This window comes from Gadus macrocephalus, chromosome 23 (assembly GCF_031168955.1).
Source record: "Gadus macrocephalus chromosome 23, ASM3116895v1".
NCBI classification, from domain to species: domain Eukaryota; kingdom Metazoa; phylum Chordata; class Actinopteri; order Gadiformes; family Gadidae; genus Gadus; species Gadus macrocephalus.
In genome coordinates, this window is record NC_082404.1 from 10,990,729 (window position 1) to 11,016,415 (window position 25,687).

General features: G+C 50.4%; 1 protein-coding gene and 1 long non-coding RNA gene across 2 annotated transcripts in view; both read left to right on the plus strand.

Moving 5' to 3' along the window:
• mpp7a (MAGUK p55 scaffold protein 7a) overlaps positions 1–25,687 on the plus strand; it is a 112,585-nt gene that overhangs the window by 54,047 nt on the left and 32,851 nt on the right. Inside the window, 5 exon segments of the mRNA XM_060045769.1 lie at positions 2,831–2,911; positions 10,120–10,251; positions 23,834–23,915; positions 24,213–24,298; positions 25,190–25,488. Coding sequence (XP_059901752.1) covers positions 2,831–2,911; positions 10,120–10,251; positions 23,834–23,915; positions 24,213–24,298; positions 25,190–25,488 — 680 coding nt within the window.
• Positions 10,262–20,652, plus strand: LOC132452333 (uncharacterized). The gene is made up of 2 exons (XR_009524293.1): positions 10,262–15,907; positions 16,008–20,652. It is a non-coding gene; the product is annotated as an uncharacterized LOC132452333 (long non-coding RNA).

The window sequence follows — 25,687 nt, forward strand, 5'->3', positions numbered from 1 at the left end:
TAATAACGCAGGAATTCACTACAGCCTAAGGGCTGTGTATTGACACGAGCTTCCACCAAACACATAAACACGTGTGAAACAGAGCAAACCGGCACTTTGGAGACTCCCTCGCTCAGCTCACGTCGCTTTCGCTGACCAAGCATGCGCCCGGCAAGCCTCGTTTCATGTCACGGTTGGAGAGACGCGCGGTGCTGTTTCATCCACCTTCCTCCATCGGCCCCTTAACACAACGAGCGGTACATGGTGCATGCTTCTCCCACCTCAACACCACTCCATTTGCTTGTGATTCCTGACTGTCATAGAGAAAGTGATAACAGGTGTGTGTGTGTGTGTGTGTGTGTGTGTGTGTGTGTGTGTGTGTGTGTGTGTGTGTGTGTGTGTGTGTGTGTGTGTGTGTGTGTGTGTGTGTGTGTGTGTGTGTGTGTGTGTGTGTGTGTCTGAGACAGGGAGAGGAGCGGGAGAGAGTGTGTGTTTTAGGCCCACTTTTCTTCCTAAACACACAGAGGTGCCTGGGGTGTTATTTTTTAGGGAAAAAATGTAATACAGCAAACGTGGGGGTGCGGACTGGTAGACTTTACAGACAGACAGACTTATGGACATACAGACAGATACAGGGAATGGAAACTGTAACGACAGTGTGATGCAATGTGTTGTGCACAAACATGCCTCATCCCCCCCCTCATGCCCCCTGCTGTGCTTTGGGTCAAGGTGCCTTAACAAGGCAATAATATAAGTGTACTGGGAATTTTTCTCTTGCTCTCTCCCTGTCTTTCTCTTTCTCAATCTCTCTAGCTCTTTTGCGCTCCCTCTTTCTTTCCTTCACCCTGGCTGCTCACCATTTGGCAGCTAGGTGATGGATCTATATATCAATGCTGGAAAGGCTCCCCCACTAAACACTCTACACCCCGCAAAGATAACGTCTTCTCTCCTGGCCCCCACCACTCCCGTCTGATGTAGTGTCTGTCTGTCTGTCTAGCTGAAGCTCTGTTATTCTCTGCCAGTCTTTCTTTCTTCCTTTCTTCCTATCCTGCTACCTCTTTGCGGTTCTTTCCTTTTTTTCTTCCTTCTCTTACATCACCATCTGTTTTCTTGCCGTTAAAACGTGCTGTCTTCCTCTACCCATTTCTCTGTAGTTCAGCATCATCTCCATACCTCCAACCCCACGGCCCCCTCCCCCGCCATGTTTTCTCCCCCAGTGCCCCCCTGTGGTGCATGACCCTCTGGTCCCCCCAAAGAAGTGATGAGGGGCGAAGTAGTAAAGGGTTGAACCGGGGTCCGCAGTTCTGACCTTGACCCCTGCCAACATCCGTTGGAGGGTGTTTCAATGTGGGGAGCGGGTGATGAGGGAGAGAATCGGGTCACTCCCCCCTCCCACCCCCATGGCATTTCATATAACCCCCATACCCCCCTTGATTTGGCTTCCTCTTTGTTTGGGGGCTTGCGACATTGGGATGACCTTGTGTAATGGTTTTATTTTTTTTATTTTTTTTTGAGGGGTGGAAATGGAGTTCGAGTCATTGTTACTCAAGCTTGAATCTACTTGAGTAAGTAGTTTAATAGTAGTGGCCAAACATAAAGACACCAGCACACACCCTCACAAACACATGCATGCACACACCACATTTGTACAGTACAAGACAGCACACTGGAACATATGTGCATGCAAACATTCAATTGACAGGCATGCATACACATGTGTGTCACACACACACACACACACACACACACACACACACACACACACACACACACACACACACACACACACACACTTTCTACCTCCTGTGCTCACAAACCCATAGCTCTTCTTCTGGCGGGGCCGAAGAGAGGCTTCTCAGAAGTCTGGTGATTCCTCACCGTCAGTCGTCGGGCAGATGTCAAGTTTCTTGAGTCCAGTCCCGTACAAGCACATCTTTGTATGTGGCTGCAAGGTGCTGCTCTGCCGCACTCTCTCCACATCCTGGATGTGGAGAGCGATCGGCCCCATTAATCACGTCGTCAGCTCACCGCTCCCCGGGACGGGTTCTCTGAAGAACACAGCGGCACATTCACACGATCACACGGCCCGCCCGATGGCGGTTGGCAATTTGTGTCCTGTGCTCGTTTCCCCCCTGCGCGTGTACGTCGACACGTTCATCATCTCATCGCCTACTGTAACGGCCTGTTTTCTGGCCTCTCTCTCTCTCTCTCTCTCCCTCTCTCCCTCTCTCCCTCCCTCCCCCCCTCCCCCTCTCCCTCTCCCTCCCCCAACGGCTCTGACTGGTTTGAGACAGATGTTACATCAGCATTTCTTCCATGCTCAGTTTCCCCATTATCTTGCTGGTTTATCTGATGCGCTTGATTTTTTTTTCATGAAAAATAACCTAATTTGCCACGTTTCAGACTATTCTAATAAATTGTATATTTTGGTAGATTTTTTAAGTCAGACATACTTAAAGTCAAGACCATAGATGATGCTTTTTTTAGTTTTGTCGGAACACATTAGTTATTGGCTGTACTTTACAATGAAACATTTGCAGCTCTCATACCAATGATAACAATCCATGCTTATTAAATTCAATTGAGTGATCGACTTTTCCGAGAAATTATCTGCATTTGGACTTTAAACTGAGAATATCTTTCACACTTTATATCTCTCTCCCTCTCTCTGTCTCTGTCTCTGTCTCGCTCCCTCTCTGCCTCTGTCTCTGTCTCTGTCTCTGTCTCTGTCTCTGTCTCGCTCACTCTCTGCCTCTGTCTCTGTCTCTCTCACTCTCTGTCTCTGTCTCTGTCTCTGTCTCTGTCTCTGTCTCTGTCTCGCTCCCTCTCTGCCTCTGTCTCTGGCCTCCAGTTGTCGGAGGATCTGCAGGGAAAAGCAGCCAATGGCGAAATACAAGAGCTGGTGAAACTTCTGTCCAGGCCTCATGTCCAGGTGAGTTTGGCCAGGTCCAAATCCAAAAGGAAAACAAAGTATATTAGATTTCATAATTCACTTATATATAATTTGAATGCTCTCAGTGGAGTTCTGGGGAAGAACTTTCCATATAATGACTGTTTCCCATGCTTATTTCACCCCCTGATGCCCTACTGCCACGAATACATACTGCTGCCTATCCAGTGTCTATGCTTTAAAATGCACCCTTTGGGTTTGAGTTTAATTTGAATCAGGGGGCGAACTTTGGAATACTTATTGGATAGAAATTGCCCGTCTTCCATCAAAACCAGAATTTGACATTTCATTGCACGCATCTTGAACTTTGTTTATTTTCTTAAACGTTTTAATAAGGGCAAACTATATGAAAAAAGTTCTATACTGACGTATAGTAAGTGGATGATCATTTAAGAAACAGAGACAATAGACGATAGTTCATTGTGGTCCGTCATCCAGAACAGTGTCCTGTGTCCGAGTTCTGCAGTGTCATTGATACCGTGCACAATGAACAAACTACCGTGGTAGTTGTGTGAGAATTTGACTCGTGCTTTGGAGGGCGAGATAGACTCTGACCAGTGAGTGCGAGTGGCATCATCAATCCCCTCTTTTTGCTGTGTAATTTAAGTAATTTAAACAGCTTAAATGCAAACGATACATTAAGGTGGAAAACCATTCTATACTATTAAACTGTCAATTAAAACTATTCATGTACACTCATTATGCGTCGACTAATCGCTTAGGTCAACTGATCTCTTATTTAGTAATATAAGGGATGAAGAGAGGCACAACTGCAGTAATATTGCGTAGCGCTACATTGAGCCACCTCACTGGGGGAAAATAAATAACGGAGACAGCCCTAGCGCCCACAGCCTCTGGGTTACAGGTGGTTCATAGTTTGGTTCGACACGTGCGTAGCCTATGATGGGTGCTTATGTATTTTTCTAGTTGCTAGTGGTACCACCGATTTAATTGATGTAGATCGTTGGTCCACCTTAACAGACGGGGATCAAACTGAATCTCCCAGCAGATGACCTTAAGAACACTCCATACACACCGCCATCATAATCTTATGCTACCATCTCCAATTAGCCTCGCCACTTCATAGCTTTGGTTTGGTTTATGGCTAAATGGTTCTCTTCCTGTCTGCTCCTGCAGCTTGTACAGCCAAATGGCAGGCTGTTGCTTTGTAGATTTAGTGCTAAATAGTATATAAATTGTCTGGAGCTATCTCAGTGTCTTGGAGGGCCATCCCTGGGAGGCGGTAAGCATTGTCTTGCTGTTGAGGGACAGATGGAGAGACTTCCAGAGCTCCTTTCTTTCGATGTGCAGCCTCCACGCTGCCAGAAACAACAGCTTAGCATTCCGACTCCAAACAGACGCACATACATACGTACGTACACACGCACGCACACACACACGGGAGCAGACATGCACATTCGCTCATGCACACATACATGCAGGCACGCACACAAACACATGCACACATACATGCATGCACACAGACATGCAGACATGCACATACGCTCATGCATATACATGCAGGCACACAGACACACACACACACACATGCAAACACACACACACACATGCAGACACACTACCACTGTTTCTCTGTTGTCAAGAAATGGCAGCCTCTATACCGGTCGAAAATAACCAGTGTTACAGCAACTCACTGCAACAAATGCGTGGTGTGTGTGTGTGTGTGCGTGTGTGTGTGTGTGTGTGTGGTGGTGTGTGTGTGTGTGTGTGTTTTCACTGTTTCTATAGTGTGGTGTGTGTGTGTCTGTCTGCAAGTGTTGATGTTACGACTCAATGCATCACATCATATTTTAACTTTATGGTTATATACTTAGTATTTACCATGTAGTTACTTTACTAGTCCATGGTGCTTCGGTTGTCTCGCATTGAGATTTGCGGCCCGAAGAACAACACTTTGCCTCGCCAAAGAACCATATCTGTGATCGCGTTCGTCACGTATCGATAGATGACTGCAGTGACGTCAAAGTGCTCAGCGCTATATCCATCATCAACATAGGAGGGGGGCTCAGCTGTCATGTGGCTCTGCCGTAGCTGGAGGAGGCGTTGCCGGTGACAACCTGAGATCAGATGGGTCGGGGGGAACGGGGTCCAAGTTCAGGCTGACACTGTGAACCTGAACAGGAGCTGCACATTCTTGGCTCGGATCATCGGCTTTCCGTGTCATTTATCATTCCTGTTTTATCATGTGAGCCATGGCTGCAGACACACACACAGACACACACACACACACATACACACACAGACAAATAGACCAATAGACACCCGCACCCAAACACCGGTGCTCATCTCCATCTGGGTCCTCGACCTGCCCTCCCCCCCATCCCCCATCCCCCATCCCCCCATCCCCTCCCTCCTGAACTACAGGAGCTGCCCAAGCTGTGGGTCTCAGAGAGAACCATCCAGGTGTCTGTGTCTGTATGTGTGTCTTCAATCATGGCACATCCACATCCTAGGCCTCCCAGAAACACACCGTAGTCCATTTTTACCTTCATTCTTCCGCTGATAAAGGGACAGGTTAAGAGGGGAGCTCGGGCTTCACCCCCCCCCCCCCCCCCCCCCCCCCATCCCTCTCCCTCCTTCCCTCTCCGTCCCTCTTTCTCTGTCAAGGTCTCTCGCTCAAGTCTTAAAATCTCTTGCCTGCCCGCGTCCTACCGGGGCACCCGATAGTGTACCAGGCCGGCAGCCCCGTGTTTAAACCACAAGGGCCCTGGTGTGTGTGTGTGTGTGTGTGTGTGTGTGTGTGTGGGGGGGGGGGGGGTGTTGCGTAAAATGCCAGCAGCTGGCCCCCTGCCTTTTGAATGGCGTCTCTGTGCGATAGTAACTGTATCACTCTCAATTATAGCTGAAATGATCCATTCCCTGGGTTGGACATAAATCATGCTCTGCAAAATAACCCCTACCCCACCATCCCTTTTACCCCTGTTCTTCACCACCGTCTTCATCTTCATCTCCCCCCAGCAACACCACCTTTATATTTTACGGCTTGCAGATGAAAAAACAACAATTTCTCCCCTATTAAGACAATTATGATGGCCGCCTGTTTCGCTTCTCTCTCTCTCTGTGTGTGTGTGTGTGTGTGTGTGTGTGTGTGTGTGTGTGTGTGTGTGTGTGTGTGTGTGGTGTGTGTGTGTGTGTGTGTGTGTGTTCCCACGTCGTTATGCCCGGGTGGAACTGTGATCTGGTGGGCGTTACAAATGAGCCCCCCATGTCCAAAGCCAGCCCACCACGGTGGCTGCGAGGAAATACTGGCACATTAGAGACCTATGCACACACACACACACACACACACACACACACACACACACACACACCACACACACACACACACACACACACCGTCCGACCCAAGGAGGTTTGACTGTGCCCTGACCTGGGCCAGAGCCAGCGCCGTGGGGCTGAAGGCTGAATGGGGGATGGATGCAGAGGTGGTGGCGGCCCAGGGTGGGGTGGGGTGGGGGGGCCGCAGGAGCTTTAATGAGAGTCTAATGCCCAGGAATGTACACGCAGGTTTGTTTGGACTGGTCCAGTGATCTGTTTTTCTAGATCCCTATTATGTCTAATGAACACAAACACGGGGGACCCAGGGAGAGAGGGGGGGGCGGGGGGGGGATGGATGCCTGGGCTGAAAAACAAGGGTGGCCTAACAACCTCTCTCTCTCTCTCTCTCTCTCTCTCTCTCTCTCTCTCTCTCTCTCTCTCTCTCTCTCTCTCTCTTGATCTCTCTCTCCTGGCTTCTCTCTCTCTCTCTCTCTTTCTTGATCTCTCTCTCCTGGCTTCTCTCTCTCTCTCTCTCTCTCTCTCTCTCCTGGCTTCTCTCTCTCTCTCTCTCTCTCTCTCTCTGGCTTCTCTCTCTCTCTCTCTCTCTCTCTCTCTCTCTCTCTCTCTCTCTCTCTCTCTCTCTCTCTCTCTCTCTCTCCTGGCTTCTCTCTCTCTCTCTCTCTCTCTCTCTGTGTCCATTCCTGGGCTGCAATGAGGAAATGACTCCCGATTAGATTTGGAGTGAGGGAGCGAGGCACGGACACCGAGGCGTAACACAACCTGTTAACTCCCAGCGGCACAGGATGAACACCTTCCACACGCACAACGCTGTGTGTGTGTGTGTGTGTGTGCATACCGTCATGGATCAATACGTTTGAGCCTGAGTTTCTGTTTCCCCAGCAGACCCCGGCTAGGGCCCTGCCTAGCCATGTGCTACCTATTAGGGCTTGGCTGTTATTGCTACTCTCTTACACAGGCCCGCTCAGGGTGTTTGGAGGCTGAGGACGGGTCAGGGTAGCAGGGAGGTATGCAGGAAGGTGGGACGCCCTCAGCCCCAATGCGTTTTTTTTTTTACTTTATATCATGTAGTCTTTGAATTTCGAGCTGAAACAGGGGGGATCGACTTACGATTTAAAAGACGTGCACATTTTGGGGAGCCCCGGTGGCTTACTGGGTAGAGCGCGTACCATATAGGCTCAGCCCTGAATGCAGCGAGCCGGGTTTGAGTCCTGCCCGTGGTCATCATTTGCTGCATGTCTTCGGCTCTATCTCCCATACCTTCCTCATTCCTCACCTGTCTCACTCTATAATAAAGCAGAAAATGCAAAAAATAAAAAAATGATAAAAATAAAAAAGAAGTGCAAGCTGTGCTCCAAAGCGCTCCTAGGGGGTGAGTTTGATTGGCACACGGTATCGCCCACGTGCTCGTCACCAGCCGTATCGTGTGCCGTGAGTGACAGCGCCGCGGCAACAGGAGGCCTGCCACGCTGCTACGTTTCCCCCCCCCCCCCCCCCACCGACCTCAGACGGAGACGCTTCCCCAGCGGCCCGGTTCCTCGCCGGAGCCCGACACCGCAGCACGCGGCGGTCCCGCTCACCGAGTCTTAACGGAAAAGAAATCAAACGCTCGACACTGGATACTGTGCCACACACAGGAAGATGAAATAGATGGTGGTTTGTTCTCTCTCTCACCAACCCTCCTTCGCTTCCCTATGAAGAGGGCGACAGACGGACACTAAGAGAGAGAGAGAGAGAGACATACAGAGAAATGGTGGAAGCGCAATCGGCAGTTGTTCCTGTACTAATATTTGCACGGTAATATTTTATCCGAACTGGAGCTCAGACCGACTCTGCACTGCTTTCACTTAGTGGCTAGAACCAGAATTCTGTGCTTGGACAGGAGTGTGTGTGTGCGTGGGTGTGTGCGTGTGCATGTGGGCATGTGTGTGAGTGAGTGTTTGCGCTCGTGCGTGTGTGCGCGCGCGTGTGTGTGCGCGCGTGTGTGTGTTGAGAGACATGGGTTGTGTCATTACTGGCCTTTAAACACACCGAAATAAGTATTTTGTAGCCATGAACACTCCACGTGTAATAAATAAAACTGGGTTTATTGCACAAAGGCCCATAAACCTTGTGCATTTACACACTTTTATGACCGCCATGCTTCAGCATCCTATTTTTTACCAAGCAACCTCTTTGACAAACACTTTAAAGAACGGTTATTTACCTCTGCTACCACGATTAGGATCAGTGGTTCCTGCTGCCCGGCTCTTTGCAGCCAACGTATTGATGTTGATCTTATGGGACTGGGACCTTGCATCTGTTTTAACAGAAACCGCAGAGCTCAACCACCAAAATGTGACGGCTGATCAGACTCCAACCACCGGCTGATGCTGCATGACCTCAGAATAAAAAGGAGAGCAGGAGGAGGGGGGGGGAAAGAATACATTGAATTATTATGAAAAAAAAAAAGATTGTTTTAGTTGGAGAGAAGAGAAAAAGAGGAGTAATTAACAGGATGAAAGAGGAGAGGAATGGAAAGTGTGTGTGTGTGTGTGTGTGTGTGTGTGTGTGTGTGTGTGTGTGTGTGTGTGTGTGTGTGTGTGTGTGTGTGTGTGTGTGTGTGTGTGTGTGTGTGTGTGTGTGTGTGTGTGTGTGTGTGCATACTCGTGTGTTGATGTGCTCTTTCTTTGCCCCTGCATGTATATGGCCATGCAAGCCTTAATACGAACACAGGCCTGTGTGGTTGGTTGTCCTCACATGTAGGAAAGCGTGTGTGTGTGAGCGTGTGTGTCAGTACCTAAGGGAGACAGCCACAATGTGTGGCTTGCGTCTCGTCCTAATCCTCCTCCTCTTCGTCCTCTCCTCCCTCCTTCTGGTCCCGGTTAGCAACATCTTGAACGTTGTACTTCAAGTGTGCTCCTGTGTCATAAAACACATCGTTCTCCTCCTCTCTCCTTGTCTAACCCCCCCCCCCCCCCCCCCACACACACACACCCATCCACCCCCTTACCTCCATCCTTGTCCTCTCCCTGTCTGTCTGTCTCTCTCTCGCTCTCCATTAGTATTTATTTGTTGTAGTTTCTTTGGTTGTCGTCCCCCCCAAACACACACACACACCTCTTACGGGTGGAAAAACGTGTGCTCTTCCAGCTGGGTCTCTGTGTGTGTCGGACACGGAGTCGTTAAATAGTTTGAAAGATGAACACTCTCAATGGCATCCTTCTTGTCTCCGTCTCGCTCTCCAGCTTTTCTCTTATGCGTGCTCGTGAACCTGTGAAATACCAGAGGCCGCCGAGAACTTGATTCTGACTTTGATTTAACAGAACACCGCAGAACATCGCCGCCTCGAAGAATAAATATAAAAGAACGGCGTCCAAGGAAAGCCCGAGGGTTCTGTGATCATCGGAGAGCGGAGGCCTTTATACATCTGCACACACACACACACACACACACACACACACACACACACACACACACACACACACACACACACACACACACACACACACACACACACACACACACACACACACACACACACACACACACACACACACACACACACACGAGCGATGGTGAGTGAAAAGTGCTTGATGTCTTTAATCAGAGAGATGAATGGGCCCCCGAGCATTGGCCCCTAATGACCCTCAACACATGCAGCTCATGGAGCAGCCTCCCAAAAACAATGGCATCCATCACGGGCCGCTCAGAGCCGACACCCCGTTCCATAACGCTCTTCCGTGCCAGGCCCTACCTTCCCTCCGCCCGGCTCACAGAGAGAGAATGACGGATCGAACCCGCAGCCGTCTAGTCGCATTAACCCTGGGCTTTTTAGGGCTTAAGTAACACGGAAATCAACGCTTTGGTTTGACCGATGCCCGTGTTAATCGCCTCTCTTTCCTCCACCCCAGGGCCTGCTGTCGGTCCACGACATGGTGGCACAGAAGAACTACGAGCCGGAGCTGCCGCCGCTGCCCGACGACATCGACGACGACGAGGACTCGGTGAAGATCATCCGGCTGGTGAAGAACAAGGAGCCGCTGGTGAGTCCGCTCTCCGGGCTCCTCTCTCTAACTACTATCATCTGTGGTCATGTGCTTTGTGGGTTTTAAAGGTACCATGACATGCCACCAGGTGTGGTGTGATAAGCCGTTACAAAGCTGTTTTCAAAATCTGTCTCTTCTGACATCACTAGTGGGCGTGTCCACCTAGATGTGTGCTGGATAGATCAGTCTACCAGCCTACCAAGTGGACTATAGCAAACGTCGCTCATCTATCCGTCATACATCTAGGTGGACACGCCCACTTGTGATGTCAGAAGAGGCAGATAAAAAAAAGGCTTGTAACGGCTAATCACAGTCCACACACGTACGTACCGTGAAGGGCGTGAACCTCACATGTAGCGTCCGTGTACGAGCTGAGAAGCCCAGCTCCAAACAATCACTTCACATGCGTTTCCCAAGCCTGTTCCAAAGCCTGTGGGAATCGAACCCTCGACCTTGAAGTAGTAAACGCGGTGCAGGGAGCAGAGCCGACCGCAGCTTCCCTACCATTGAGCCGTGTGTATTTTCAGCTTGTCAGAGACTCGTGAAAAATGGTTTCCTTGCTCCAGGGTCAGTCGTCGCTGTTTTCCCATCATCGTGTTCTCAAAACGACGTCTTCGTCTTTCGACCGACCCACCCAATCAGCTGTCCGCCCCAGGCCTGCCTCACGCCTGTCTGTCCGTCTGTCTTTCTGTCTGCCCGCCTGCATGTCTGACCTAACCTCAAGCGCAGTCCTTCATTGGGACGGCGTCTTCACAACTTGGTGGCTTCGTCCTGTGGTCCTTTCCCAGCGCTGCCCTCTGTCCGTGTGTGTGTGTGTGTGTGTGTGTGTGTGTGTGTGTGTGTGTGTGTGTGTGTGTGTGTGTGTGTGTGTGTGTGTGTGTGTGTGTGTGTGTGTGTGTGTGTGTGTGTGTGTGTGTGTGTGTGTGTGAACTCGCCCAACAAGCGTGTCCACACACACACCTCTATGATGCTGAGGTGCTGCTGAGGTCTTCATCACGTCACATGCCATTGTGTCTCCCAGGAGGGTGTGTTTTTTCATGTAGTAATTCTGGTTTATCATGTCTCTTTTATAACATCTCTATTCTTAGAACCCAGACACATAATTTTTTTTTTCACTCTCCGGACTGACCTCTATACTATGACGCAATCCCAGTAACACAAATGGTCACTTGCACGCACAAGTATTCTCACACACACACACACACACACACACACACACACACACACACACACACACACACACACACACACACACACACACACACCGCCTGTGATGGACTGTCGAGGACCTCTGCCTGTCATCACCGTACTCTTTCTTTTTTGCCAGTAGGCCCCACCCTCCTTTGATCTGGTCAGACCATGTCTCGGACTGTGCCTTTTTTTATTTTTTTCGGGTTGTCCTAAACCACCCTCTTGTTCCACTCCTCTGACCACAACCCTGGGGCAAACAAGGAACACACCTCATCCATATTTGGGTATCTCTCTCTCTCTCTCTCTCTCTCTCTCTCTCTCTCTCTCTCTCTCTCTCTCTCTCTCTCTCTCTCTCCTGTTCTCTACACTTTGAGCAGAGTTTGGGCATAAAATAATTGTGGCACATATAAACACCTCTACTGATGTTGGATCCCACTCCTCTCCAAACGTGATGTGATTTACACCCAGTGCTGGTCACCCTAATCATGTGCTTGTGTTACTCCCTCTATAATACATGTCCATGTCCGTCTCCTGTTATTCCCGGGATTGGCACAGGCGTCCAGCGGTCTCTGGGAGCTTGTTTACGCGCCGATTTTAGGAGTGTTGATTAGGTGCAGGCTATTTCGGAAGTGCTGGAGTGGCTTGGTTGAGTCGAAGAGTGTGAAGGTGTGGTTGTCATGTGGCTGTAAGCAGGGCCTTTTACTGGGGGCCAACATGGGGTCATTTGCCCTCTTTCATTCTCTCTCTCTCTCTCTCTCTCTCTCTCTCTCTCTCTCTCTCTCTCTCTCTCTCTCTCTCTCTCTCTCTCTCTCTCTCTCTCTCTCTCATTCTTTTTTTTTTCGTATTTGTAGACACAGCTGAGATGCATTTTTTTTTTGGTGTATTCTGCTGCAACCTTTTTGTTTTCAGGCCAAATGTACTGTCGTTGTGCTGTGACAAATATTTGGTCTGCGGATTTCTGTTCGGCGGGTAACAACCATCACGTAACAGTCCTCTCTTTTGTATTCCCAAAGCTGTCAGCTTCGATTTATTATCCTACACGAGTAAGACTCAAACTAACTCAAAACAATTGACTAATTGTTTAAGCCTATGAAAATAGTTATTCTGCCAAACAAAACGTAAAAACCGCATAGACTAAAAGAAAAAAAGAAGAATTTGAAAGGGTAAATAACTTATACAGTGCTATGGGCTGCTAGAGTTTCAAAATACACATTATTTATAATAAGAAATACATTCAATATTTCCCTGGCTCAATTAAACAATATTGAACGTACCCAATTCATGCTTAATAGAGCACTCGGGTCGGCCAATGGGGAAGCTGATCTCTTGGCCGTTGCCGAGGCTTGACTTTTTTTGACCAATAGAATGTCGGTCAATTAGGCTGGCTCACCACTGCCTGAATTCCCCAGAGCGTGCCAAGTGTAGGGTACCTCGACAGGGCTCCACCGTGCTTTTAAGTGTATTTTCAAAAACAAAACAATAAATACCAAAGGACCATTATGGCCACATGCCATCTGAAGAATGTGCCATCGGCTGGCTCGCTATAATGGTGCTGTGGTCGACAGGGTACAGAGTCACCCAAAGCACCTTAGGTGATTATAGGGGGCACCTCGAGTCCGGCCTCCCTGTGGTCTGGTCAGCCATGGAGCTCGGCTAAACCGCCAGGGGCGGGAGGACATGCCTACTTCCTGTCCCAGGGGAAGCCTTTTCGTCCAGGGCTCGCATGTTTAGAGGAAATGGATGATTTGCATTCCTGTGTTTTAAGCATGAAGTGGTCTACTCTGTTGTGGCAATAGGAATCGCGACATTTTCCAGAGCCGATCCAAAGTACATTGTGAATAGCGCTGAACACAAGCCGTGGAGCAATGTTGCCTCCGTCTATAATGCCGTGGATCATTGGTATGTGTCTGGCTATCAAAGTGATAATTGAACCTCTATCACCGAGGAAATGGATACGGATACGCTTGTTTTGATCTGGGTTGATGTATGTGTAATGTATTGACTAAAGCTGAAACCTCAGCTGTCAAAAGTTACCCAAAGTCAAACATGCTTCACTGCGAGTGTACCCCCCCCCCCCTATCAACCATACAAATCTCCTTTGAGTCAGTATGAGAGTTTGCCGTTTAGTGCCTTAACCTGTGGCCTACGGACGTGGCACCTGCCGTCAACTTTTGAGACCCTTCAGGCAAAAGTGGCCTTAAAAGAACACTCAGGACTGTTTCCACTTTGGAACACCGCCTCGAGGTCAGATGTTGAGTCACATCCGTTCCCGCTAACCGAGAAATTAAAAAGAAAAAAAAATCCTCTTGATTGTGTAGAGAGGCCTCATGCACCGCTGCTCTGAATAGATTTAGATGTGCCCTGTAACTCGCAGTTCCACGTAATCAGCCCGCAATCCTCAAACTTGACATCATAGTAAGAGGTCCGTTCACTATCGGGGCTAATTTCCTCGCCTCTTTCCTCGTCCCGGCCCTCCATATCCTTCTTTTGATTTCCCTCCTCCACAGGCAAATCTTCTCTCATCCTCTGTATTATTCTGTTGTTGATCTGAATGTCATTGTCTGTTGATCTCAAAAATGTTTTCCAGCGTGGTGGAGTTAGCACGCACAACCTTCTTTCCCGGTGACTCATCCATTAGGTAAATTGTGATTAGTCGAGTGGATGTATTCGGTAGCTCTGATTAATTGCGATCATTTTTCAGACCGTGACTTCATGCGGTGCTCTTTAGGGACACCGTAAAAACTCAATCTTCCAGGACAACCTCCCTCTTCCACCGCAGCGTTTTTTTCTTCTCCTCGTGCTCCCGTTCCCCCCGCACAGAAACCAAAAGGGCCTGATTTATTTGTTCAAACGTCGGGACGATGAAATAACTGGGTTCTTTGGGAAGCGGAATAAACATGTGGCTGTATTTTTGAAAAGCAAGGGCTCAGCTGTGTCTTATTTATTGAAAGAATATGTTTGGATAGCGTTTATGGAGGTAAGCGGGGTGTATGTTTGTGCATGTGTGCATGCGGTGGGGGGTGGAGTTCGCTTGCATCAGGAGAGATTTTTTTGTTTTTCTTTATTTTATAGTTTTGCGTATTTCTTTTTTGCCTGAGGTGATAAAAGGTCAGAAGTACAGGCTGAATAATAGGCCGGCTCTAGACAAAGAGCACAGAAGACGCCAGAACCGAATTGGGTAACACAATTCACCGTTCTCAGCCCCTAAAAAAACTAAGCCACAAGCTGCAAGGACGAAATGGCTAGAGAGAAAAGAAAAAGGACCCAGATACTGACACACTCCGTAAATCCTCATCCTCGGTGCATCCCAGAAATATATATAAACCCCTCCGCTGGAATTCTCTGTAAAGTCTCATTTCCAACCCACTCCAGTGGCTGGGAGTGACCACTGGTATGATGTGAGAACATTAGAGGCAGACAGGCCCACTGTGTTCAGACTCTGTTCCCCTCGTCTAGATGCTCCCTTAAAAACCATGACGCAAATGCAAAGAGCAGACTGGAGATGCTGGCTCCAGAAGCACCCGCTGTTCGGCCGTTCTCTTTATGGGCCGCTCGCTGGAAGCGGGCCGGCTTCAACAGTCGTCCCGTTCAGGTCGACCCGTCTGCTCCGCGTTCGGGACGCCGCCCCACCGCCACTTCTCGAAATCTCAGTCTTGGCTTCACACTCGCGTGCCAGTCTTCTATCTCCCCTCGGTGCGTTCCGTTCCCTGTGTGTAACGAACCGCAAATCTCCTGGACCGACAGGCAGTACTCTCCCGCTTATTTGCCCTCCTGTCGCTCTTCTCGGGCCGAGCGGCTATCACCGCGGCTCATGTGTGAGAGACACCTGCGCACCTTGGCGCGGACGGAGGCCCGCTCGGTTACTCCAGTGCCATCCAAGCTCAGAACCCGACACTCCATATATCGTCTCCTCCCTGCGTCTCGTCTGTCTGGGCAGTTAGGCTTCGTTAGTAGCAGGGGAAAAGAATGAAAAGACCCGGCCAGGAATGCGACGGGCTCAATGTCAATCCCCCTAACTCCCTTGCACTATCCCGGAGTTGGTCGGGTGCCCGCGAGGGGAGGATTGGTTTTCCCATTAGAACCGGTTGCCATCGAGTGCCAGTGTGTGGAAAAATGAAAGGGGGGGGTTGGGCAGGGGGGCCATGCCATCGGACCCTGCTCTGCCAAGCCCACCGTCTCCTACTGCCACCGCTGGCAGGACCAGGCGATGCCATTCTGCCACTACTGGGCCCTAGGTCCTCGTCTCCCCACAGCCACAAGCTGCCAGCGAATCAGCTGGGCTTCTCATTTGGAGAAACCGCAAATTGCACTGGCTGGACATGAGTGTTCTAACACAGCACTTGCTCGGTGTACAAAATTCATATGACATGTCCAACATTTTCATTGCTGAAGTTGCCAAGTTTTTTTTTTTGCCCTCCTCTCCTCTGTTTAATGCAATTCAGCTGTGTGTGTGTGTGTGTGTGTGTGTGTGTGTGTGTGTGTGTGTGTGTGTGTGTGTGTGTGTGTGTGTGTGTGTGTGTGTGTGTGTGTGTGTGTGTGTGTGTGTGTGTGTGTGTGTGCAGGTTATTATTGACAGGGACATCAAACGCACCGCAAACGCGTCTCGAGTCAATGGTAATATTTTAATGTGTGTGTGTTTATCGGGTGGGTCGGGTCAGAAGAAAGGGCGGTCCCTCCAGCGAGGGCGGCTGGCAGGGCGGTGTGCTCACAGGGCGGGCCACACGCACCACGGGATGCACGGAGAAGTGCACAAAAGCAGCTGCTCTGATCTCATTTGTCTGGAAGGGCTCGACTTCGCCCGCCGCAGATAGCGCACGTCACAATCACTTTGCCTCGCGCCGTAATTTAAACGCAGTCCTCGTTCCGGAGCCGACATCGAGCGGGTATACACGTTAACACATGTGGCGGCTCACAATGAGCGTGTTTGTGATGTGCCCGGGAACAATGCGGGGATCTCTTGATCTCGACGGAGAAATAAAGGAAAGGTTTAGCCTCGGTGGACTTGGGAGGGATCGAAAACGACAGTTCGCTATCTTCTGTTTATAGTGTGCCGCGACAAACGCGAGGAGAAAGTAACGACACTGGCAGGGGATTAATGGAAGCACTAATGAGATTACACGAGACACCACACATGTTAGTGTTTTGCAGACGGAGTCATGTACTTTAAAAGCAATACATCTTTCGTTTGATGGATTAGGTCTGGGTTTCATTGGAAGCACCGGCACAGAAAGATTGAGCACCGCGTTCAAATACAAGGATTAAAGCTGTGAGTGCTGGTAGTGTTCCACTGCCTCACCGCTGTGCGTGGCTCTGTGTGTGTTTGTGAAAGCATGTTTTTAAGACGCGTGTGTACATAGTTTATGAATGTGTACACAAGTCCTCCGCGGAGTGTCTCTACGATGTGTGAATAAGTGCTGCGTTACGAAGGGCACACACACACAGAGACAGACAGACAGACAGACACACACATCCCGGGCCTGCTGGAGCGTGAACATGTGTGGTGTAAAAACCTCAAAGCCTAACCTCATTGGGCTTCGCCGCATCTAATCTGATATACATCAAGGCCCAGTGAATGACATAAACACTTCCTCTCATCGTGTGTAATCACAGACATTAAACACACCTTAACACTTCACTCCACCGCCCCCTTCCGCAAATCCCACTTCTCCGCCCGGAGCCTCCGTCCCCGCCACCTATACTCTCGGCTCGGCGTTCCCAGGGGTTGTTTGACAGGGTAGGGGGGGAGGGAAGGAGAAGGGGCGGGTGGGAGCTGAATGCGGCCATTGTTTTACCGCCTGCTCGCAGGGCTCTCCCCGACGAGTCCAGCGCTGCCACGGCGTCTCCACGGACCCCGGTGGAAATGAGAAGTGACATGTGAAAGTGCTGTTTTCATAGCCAGGACGAGGACCAGGGAAAGCACTAAACAATCCCAGGGCCAACACTGGAGCCTCGTGGCTCTTTCATATGACACAACTGTCTCTTTGTTTTTGTTTCGCGCTCTGCCGGGCTCACGCGCACGGACCCATGTAGAGGCCCCGTGTACGTGTGTGATGCGGTGTTGACTAACCCGCTTGGCGTCGTCCTGACACCCTGCAGTGAGGGTGGGCGATCCACCTCTTGTGTACTCACCCCCGGGGGGATACAGACGCAACCAGACGTGTGGTTGTGGGAGAGAGACACACACACACACACACACACACACACACACACACACACACACACACACACACACACACACACACACACACACACACACACACACACACACACACACACACACCATGTACATGAGAACCTGAAGACAGCAGTGTTTGAGCTGGGCTGTGGGCCGGAGTGTGTTTTCATAGCGAGTGTGTGAGTGCGTAATGACCGGTGCTAGCGTTGTGATTCATAGTATTTTGGGGTTGGAATTGGATGGGTTAGGGGTGCATATCTGGCCGTTTCCTCCCAGGAATTTCCCTTTCTGCAGCGTAATTATCATGATAATGACCTGCAATTTTCCTTTTCCTCAGTATACTTGTTAATTAAGGTGAGGGGGGTTGGTTGGAGAGTAGGGGGTCAACGCCGGGGTTAAGGTAACAGAAGGGGAAACCCAAGACTGGTTTCTTGGGGGCAGGAGGAAGGCCGGGCTGCGAAACAGGGGAATACTGCTGGCTTGTTTTTCTAATGAGTTAGCAAACGCAGGTGATTCAATGAAAACAGGTGGCGGGAACGTCAGGTCACACAGAGGGGACGAAAGCAACGGCCCGAGTACTGTAGAACCCGTTTAAAAGACTATATATACATATATATATTACATTTTTACCCGTACCTCTGTTTTTTCTCTCTCTCCACCTCCTGGTTGGACGGGAATCCCAAGTTCCTGCTTATTCCAAGCGGCACCGCCTTAAACTTTTATACAGGTGACTGTAACACTAAGTGGATTTTCCGATCATGACCGAACCGTTTTCAGGCTATTTTATATTTTTTCGGTCTTCCCCCGATGCTTTGAAAACGTTGCCGTTTGGCGGACTCTTCGCAGATCGCTCATTAACGTAGTCTGCTTTATTTCGGTAACAATCGTAGGTGTTTACGGCGGCTCCCTGCCATCCGAGTGAGGTAAGACGCAGTGACACGCTGCCACACGCCAGATATGATTGTGGGGATAATTGTATTTTAATGCCCCAATGAGGCCTGTTCCAAGTCACACTTGTATCGCTCCCATGCACCACATCTGGTGGGGGGAACGGCGTCCATGTGTTTCCACTACAGCGGTATTTACACCGCGTGTGACACCGCACTCAGCGCGGTGGTCAACGGGGGCTGAGGGCCGCTGTTGTGCTCGTGCCGCTAAGTGACATCATGTCAAAACACGTCGACGGCATGGCCCCTGTCGCACTTAATTCGAGCCGTGAGGGAGAAATGTTTGTTGAATGCCACAGCGTTCGGGCCTCGGTCCACGGTAGGGTGTTTTGAAGGAGGGGTTCCGTGTGTGTGTGTGTGTGTGTGTGTGTGTGTGTGTGTCTGTGTGTTTTTATTAAATTAACCTCAGCACTTTTTATTTTTGCTGCCGAACTTTTCCGGGCGCCTGGGCCTTTATGCTTTTGCTGTAACTGCATCTGGACGATTCGTTTTGCTACGGTCTCCAAAGTGGCGTTAGGCACACCCAGAAATCCCCACTCACCGCCCTCCCCCAACACACGCACCCACGCATACACACACATACACACACATACACACGCACGCAGACGCACTTATACACACACACATACACACACGCAAACCCACAAATACACAAACACAATCGCAATCCAACCTTAACCACCCACTCCTAGACGACTAACGAGGAAGGCCAAAGGACAGCCAACCATCCGCTAAGGCAGTCAGACAGCCAGCCAGTCCAGGCAGTCATCCATCCACGGTGTCCCCCGGCCAGCTTGCAGCAAGATGTCTAATCATCCATTCGTCTATCCGTCCCATCGGCCAATAGGCGCTGTCAATTGCCTCATAGGAGATTAGCCTGTCAGGCGCACGGTAGGCTCCAGTCGCCACGGGACCTTTCCCAGAATTCCATCTGTCTGACTTGCAGTTATCTACTGGAGTTTCACGGTGCGCGCTTCACACTGACGGCTCTCTGGAAGGCTTGGCTGCCGCTCCGCTCGGCTGCTCGTGAACGCACACCCCTCAACGCACAACCTCTGTCTCTGTCGCGCACTGCCACCGCACAAAGTGTGAGCCGTTTTGGTCATCGCGCACCACTCGGCCGCCAGGTCCCGCACATGTGCTGAGTCTGACCCCCCCCCCCCCCCGGTTCCTCTCATCGCACACGGCGGAGGGATGGAGGGCCGGTTGCGTTCGGGACCCGAGCCCAACAATAACAACCAGGGGTATTTATACCTCAGGACCGGAGCGGACCATGTGGAGCTAATCACGCCAGGGAGGACGAGCGCGGCTCGCCTTACGGATGAGTAATCGACCACGGCCTCAACCGCCCGCCCTGCTCCACCGAGATGACCCCCGTACCGTCCACGTCACTTAGTCCGGGCGCTCCTGTGCACTCCTGTGCACTCTTTTTCCTTCGCCGCTCTGTTCTGCACTACACAACATGGGCAGATTTTTAGTCTGTCTGTTTTTTATGTGGTGGTCTTTTGAGTAATGTCAGTTTCCGTCCAGATCTGAGAATAGCCTGAAGACATCCCAAATAACAAGCCCCTCTAAATGGTGTTTTCTTTTTTCCCCCTCCACCGAGGGTTTGTAGTGGGCTTATTCCTTATTCCACAGGAGCAGCCCCTTTAGCCACTTGATGGTTAAGTGGCGCCCGGTCTCTAATTACTAACGTAGCGTAGCGCATGCATCAGGCTTAGTGATTGTCCAGCATCAATCATCCAGCCTCTTGAGCACTCTCTCTAGGGCTGTCTGGCAGCGTCTGGCCTCTCTTCAGCTGGTGCCCTCAGCCCCATGTCTCGGTGAAAGACATGCAACACAAGACGCACAAAAAAAAAGGAGATTTAGGGCACAAGCTAAGCCTTTCGCCCAAGTCGCCTGATCCTTGTCAATGTTTCCTCTCACACTCATGACCTCTCCCTGTATACAACCTCGCAGTTTACGTAGCGAGCGCGCACACACACACACACACACACACACACACACACACACACACACACACACACACACACACACACACACACACACACACACACACACACACACACACACACACACACAAAAGTTTTTGAGCTATTAAATGTCCAATAAACTACTGTCCCGGACCGGGCACAGGGAGAGAAGGACATGATGTTTTATGAGTCGTTGCGTTATATTTGTCCGACCATGTGTTGTTGATCTGAACAGCTTTTCTGATCCGGGCTTGTCATCAGCTAATATTCGACACCTGCAGAAAATAAGGGTCTTAACGAGCCCTCTGCCTTTTCTCAGCTTGTTGGCGTACAACAGTACAAAAGTACCGCCTTGTTTTTCCTTCTTGTTCTCTCTCACTTTTTTTATTTTCCCTTCCCTCAAGCGCTCTTTCTCGCTCTCTCAGTCTGACTTATTTCCTCTGCAGCCCTTGCCCCGTTAACATTTCATTTATGTCTCCACACACCCTCCGTCCGGAAAGCATGTGTTTGTGTGTTGGCTTTTTGGCCGATCTCTCGCTCTGCACTCTTATCAGGAAAGACCTCATTTGGCTACTGTGTCGTCTGCGAAGTTCAGACTGTTCCAACATCAGCATGTGCTCTCTCTCTCTCTCCCTTCAATATTTCTCTGTTGCTAGACCCTGGAGGTTGGTTGCCTTGGCTGTACTGGCTGGCTTGCTTGGCAGGCCAGAAAAAAATCCATCAAATCACAAGTTGGCACATAAATAAAATTGTCCAACAACTTTCAAAAACTTTTTTTGTAGTGTAATCGGCCATCGTTTAGCTGGTATCCTAGTAACCTTAAACTCCTTTGGTACTTAGTGTTCTTTAAATCCACATCAATCGGAAAAACACCTTTTTAATATTCATCCTATTCAGCCATTGTTTTTAGCACTGCTGCTTTTGGAGGCGCCTTTCGACTTAGACATTAAACATTTTTTTGTTATTTTAACACAGAAAATGTGTTATAAATGTTGTCGGAATTACTATCCTTCAAGAGCACATGTCTTCTCTTAAAAAAAGAAACATTTCCTAAAACACATTTTCATTCATTTATAGTTGTTTAGTTTTTAGCCCCAGAGTCTCCCATTGCAAAACCTTTTATTTATCTTTCAAATTGCCAACAGTCAGAAGCGGGCCCTACGCGTCATGACAGTGGGCTTTGTGTAGTGCCTTAAGACACTAGGCAGATGCCATTGATGGCCCCAGACTTGGAGCAGAGGGTGCCAGTGGTGTTTGCATGCAGACAGCTCTCTGTTGTCACAGTAATGAGCCAGAGCAAGGGGGGGCAAGGCTGGCTCTCCGCTGTTCAGTGTAAGCCGTCCTCTGCTGCCAGCCCGGGGGCGGGGGGGGGGGGGGGGGGGGGGGGGGGCATTAAGACATTCATCATACCAGCTGGAGGGAGAGGAACGATGAAAACGGCTTAATTTGTTGTCTTTCCCAGTATGTCTCTTTCCCCTGTGGCTTTCTCCTTCGTTCTCTCCCATTCGCTTTCTCTGAATTTCTCGCTCTCTGACGCACACTCGCACACTGACCCTTACCCTAACTCTTGCTCACTCTTACACACACTCACACACACACACACACACACACACACACACACACACACACACACACACACACACACACACACACACACACACACACACACACACGTACGTTCTGGGACCTACTGCATCAGTGACATGGGGTGCTGGTTAAAATCCCAGCCAGGGGGGCCACATGACCCTGACACCGGGGGTCCGTCAGCGGCCTACCCTCTCGGGGACCCCCTCCTCCGATTTACTCCCCGATGCAACCTCTGATTGCTCCAATTATTCCATTAAGACCCCCCCCCCCCTCCCAACCCATCCATGAAGACTTATCTTACCCTTGGTGTCTCTTGCCGATTTCCTTCTTTCAACATGCCCCCCCCCCATCCCCCCCCTTCCCCCCCGTCATTCAGACCTTGAGGAAGCCATTACTTCGTAGGAAAACCATTACAGAGCGACCAGGTCGACAAAACAGCACTGGTGACACTCTAATGGTAGCGGTGGAATGGTCGAAAGCAGGGAGGGGGGGTGGGGAGCCGTTATTGGTGGCAATGGAGAACGGAGGGGCTTGGGTGTGGCGATGCTTTCAGACTCCCTGAGCAAGAAGAGCTCCCCGAGGAAGATAGCCAAAACATACAGAAGGGAACGGTTATGATGCTAAAGCAAACATGAGGGCGCGAGTGCCGTCGGACAGCCTGTGATCCTCATGATCCCGTCATCGTGTCGGGGGGCCGGTCGGAATGAAACACTGCTACCGAGCGTCGCGCCGCGAGAAGCCACGCCGGCGCCTTTCCTATGTTTTCTTTTCATTCTTCTCCTATTAAAGGCCATCCCTCTTTTTGAGGAATCCTGAAACAATAACAGTCTCTGGTGGGATGATGTGAAACACAGGTAGGGAGGTGAGGAAATGGGGAGATGAGTGCTCCTTGAGGAAGACAAACGGGGTGTCTGTCGGAGGAGTCTGTGCCACGGCCCGTCGGTCTGTGTCTCTGTCTCTGTCTCGGCCTCGTTCTCTGTCTTCTCGCTCGCCCAGGTCTGGGGAGAGAGAGAAGGTTGCAATTGGGCATCTTGGATGTACGTTCTGCCAACCTCTGCCAATTGATATACTGTCACACAAACACGCACGCACGCACGCACGCACGCACGCACGCACGCACGCACGCGCGCGCTGAATGCAAAGGTGTTGTGACAGGTTGGCGCTGGCTAGGTTTCATTCTTTTGATGTAGAGGAAGACGAGGAGGAGGGGGTGATGATAAAATAACAGTACCGATCCCGCCGCGGTTCCCACTGGTAAAGTCATCAGTGTTCAACACTGTCATTTGAAATGGGAAGAGGAAACACTATCCCTTTCCCGTGTGTCCATTTTGGCCGAGGCCCAGGCTCCATAAAGAAGAATATGGAAAACTCAAAGGGAATTGCGGGTCTATATTTATGTCTGTAGTGTACAGTGTCTGTTTGTTGTTGCGTGTATTTGTGTGTCTAGTCTCCTGCCTCCGCAGCCTGAGACCAGACTCTACACTTCCCCCGCCAAGGCTGGCTGCGATGGTTTACGTACCTATTGCGCCTCAATATATCTCCCTCCGAAGCCGGATCACTCTCTAGGTTCTTAAAGTGCGCCTTGGCCTTCGGCGGCTAAATACGACCCTGTGGTGTTTTCATTTCACTCACGTGTCTTCCGCACCGTAAAGCACATACTGTAGGGCTGAATATTTATCCTCCTGTTTGTTTCTGTCGTCCGGCAGGGAGCGACCATCAAGCGGGACGACGAGACGGGGGCCATCCTGGTGGCGAGGATCATGAGGGGCGGAGCGGCGGACCGCAGCGGTCGGATTGGATTTCTATTCATTCGTTATTCCGCTGTTCCTATTTTTCACCGGCTTTATTCCCAAGTTTATACTCTCCAAGTAAATATTGTTGTGCGTGTCTGTGTCTTTGTCTGTTGGTGTGTTTCTGTGTCTCTATCCGTGTGTGTGTGTGTGTCTGTTTGTTTGTGTGTGTGTGTGTGTGTGTGTGTGTGTGTGTGTGTGTGTGTTTCTGTGTCTGTGTCTCTGTGTGTGTGTGTGTGTGTGTGTGTGTGTGTGTGTGTGTGTGTGTGTGTGTGTGCGTGCGTTACCTGACCAGGGCTGATTCACGTGGGCGATGAGCTGAAAGAAGTGAACGGGATCCCTGTGGACGACAAGAAGCCAGAGGAAATCATCCGTATTCTGGTACGTCCCATCCACTCTCCGTCCCTGCCTTTCCCCCTGTGAGTGTCTCAACGCTCGCTGGGTAAATCAGTGTTATTCCATTTTATGTGCTGTTGATTTTAGAACTCGGTGTGCACTTTTTTGTGCTGTGCGCACACCCAGAGTACTTCTATTTCATACCTAAACGTCCCGTTCCCGGGGCGCCGCTACGTGAGGGAGACGGGGCCTAGTGTTTGTGATGGCAGGGCCCGGCGCTGACTTATCCAAAGCCCCCCCCTCCCCCTGTCCCTCCTGCTGCGCCTCCACTCCGAGAGCCAAACACACCGGGGCCCCTCTCTGTAAAGCTTCCCGGGCCCCTCTCAACCACACGCGTCAGGCCGCACGGCCCCTCTGGGGGGGCCCGCCGCTGTGTACTCGCTCCAAGCGGGCTCCGCCACAAGGCCTCAAATGGGCTCCAGCACGGGGCTGTGCAACCCTACCCCCGGGTGGGCTTAGCAGAGGGGAAGACGCTAGTGGGGAGCAGGGGGGGTCGGGGGGCTTAGGAACAGTGGTCTTAGGAACACAAAAGTACTTGTGTTCGCCACCACACACAGACACGCACACACACACATTTTGAAAACCGCTGGGCCAAATTGTTTTATCCAACGTGCAATGTTGAAAAATTAAACAAAGCTGTGTGTGTGCGTGTGTGTATGTGTGTGTGTCTATGTTTGTGCATGTGTCGTGTGTGTGTGTGTGTGTGTGTGTGCACGTGTGTTTGTGAGTGTCTGGTTTGTGTGTGTACACGTGTGTGTCTATGTTTGTGTGTGTCTGTGTGTGTGTGTGTGTGTGTGTGTGTGTGTGTGTGTGTGTGTGTGTGTGTGTGTGTGTGTGTGTGTGTGTGTGTGTGTGTGTGTCTCTCCATCGACTCAGGCTCAGTCCCAGGGGGCCATCACCTTCAAGGTCATTCCTGCCGCCAAGGAGGACGTGCCCGGCAGGGAGCCCAAGGTGAGGCCAGACACACTGACGGCACTACCAGCTCCCTCTAATGGGACTACCCATGCTCTTATCTTCACTCCACGTACGGGTTTGTGTGGAAATAATGGTTGTCACCTGCAATTGTGTTCAACCTTTTGGGACTACTTTTTGAGGCCAGATGCCTGTGGGTGTGCATCGACACATCTTGCTTCAGGTTCATTCAAGTCGCGTGTTTTCTATGTGTCATTTACAGAGTAGAGTATACTGCTGACAGGGAGTGGTTCGGCCCCAGTAATCAGTCTGTTCCATACACACCTCGACAGCATCCCTCCGTACACAAAATCCATTACAACATAATGATCTCGTCCCCCCCCCCCATCCCCCCGCCAGTGAGAGACACATCCTGATGTGAAATTAGATCAGTGAATGACTTCAGTGAAAGCCTTTCGAACG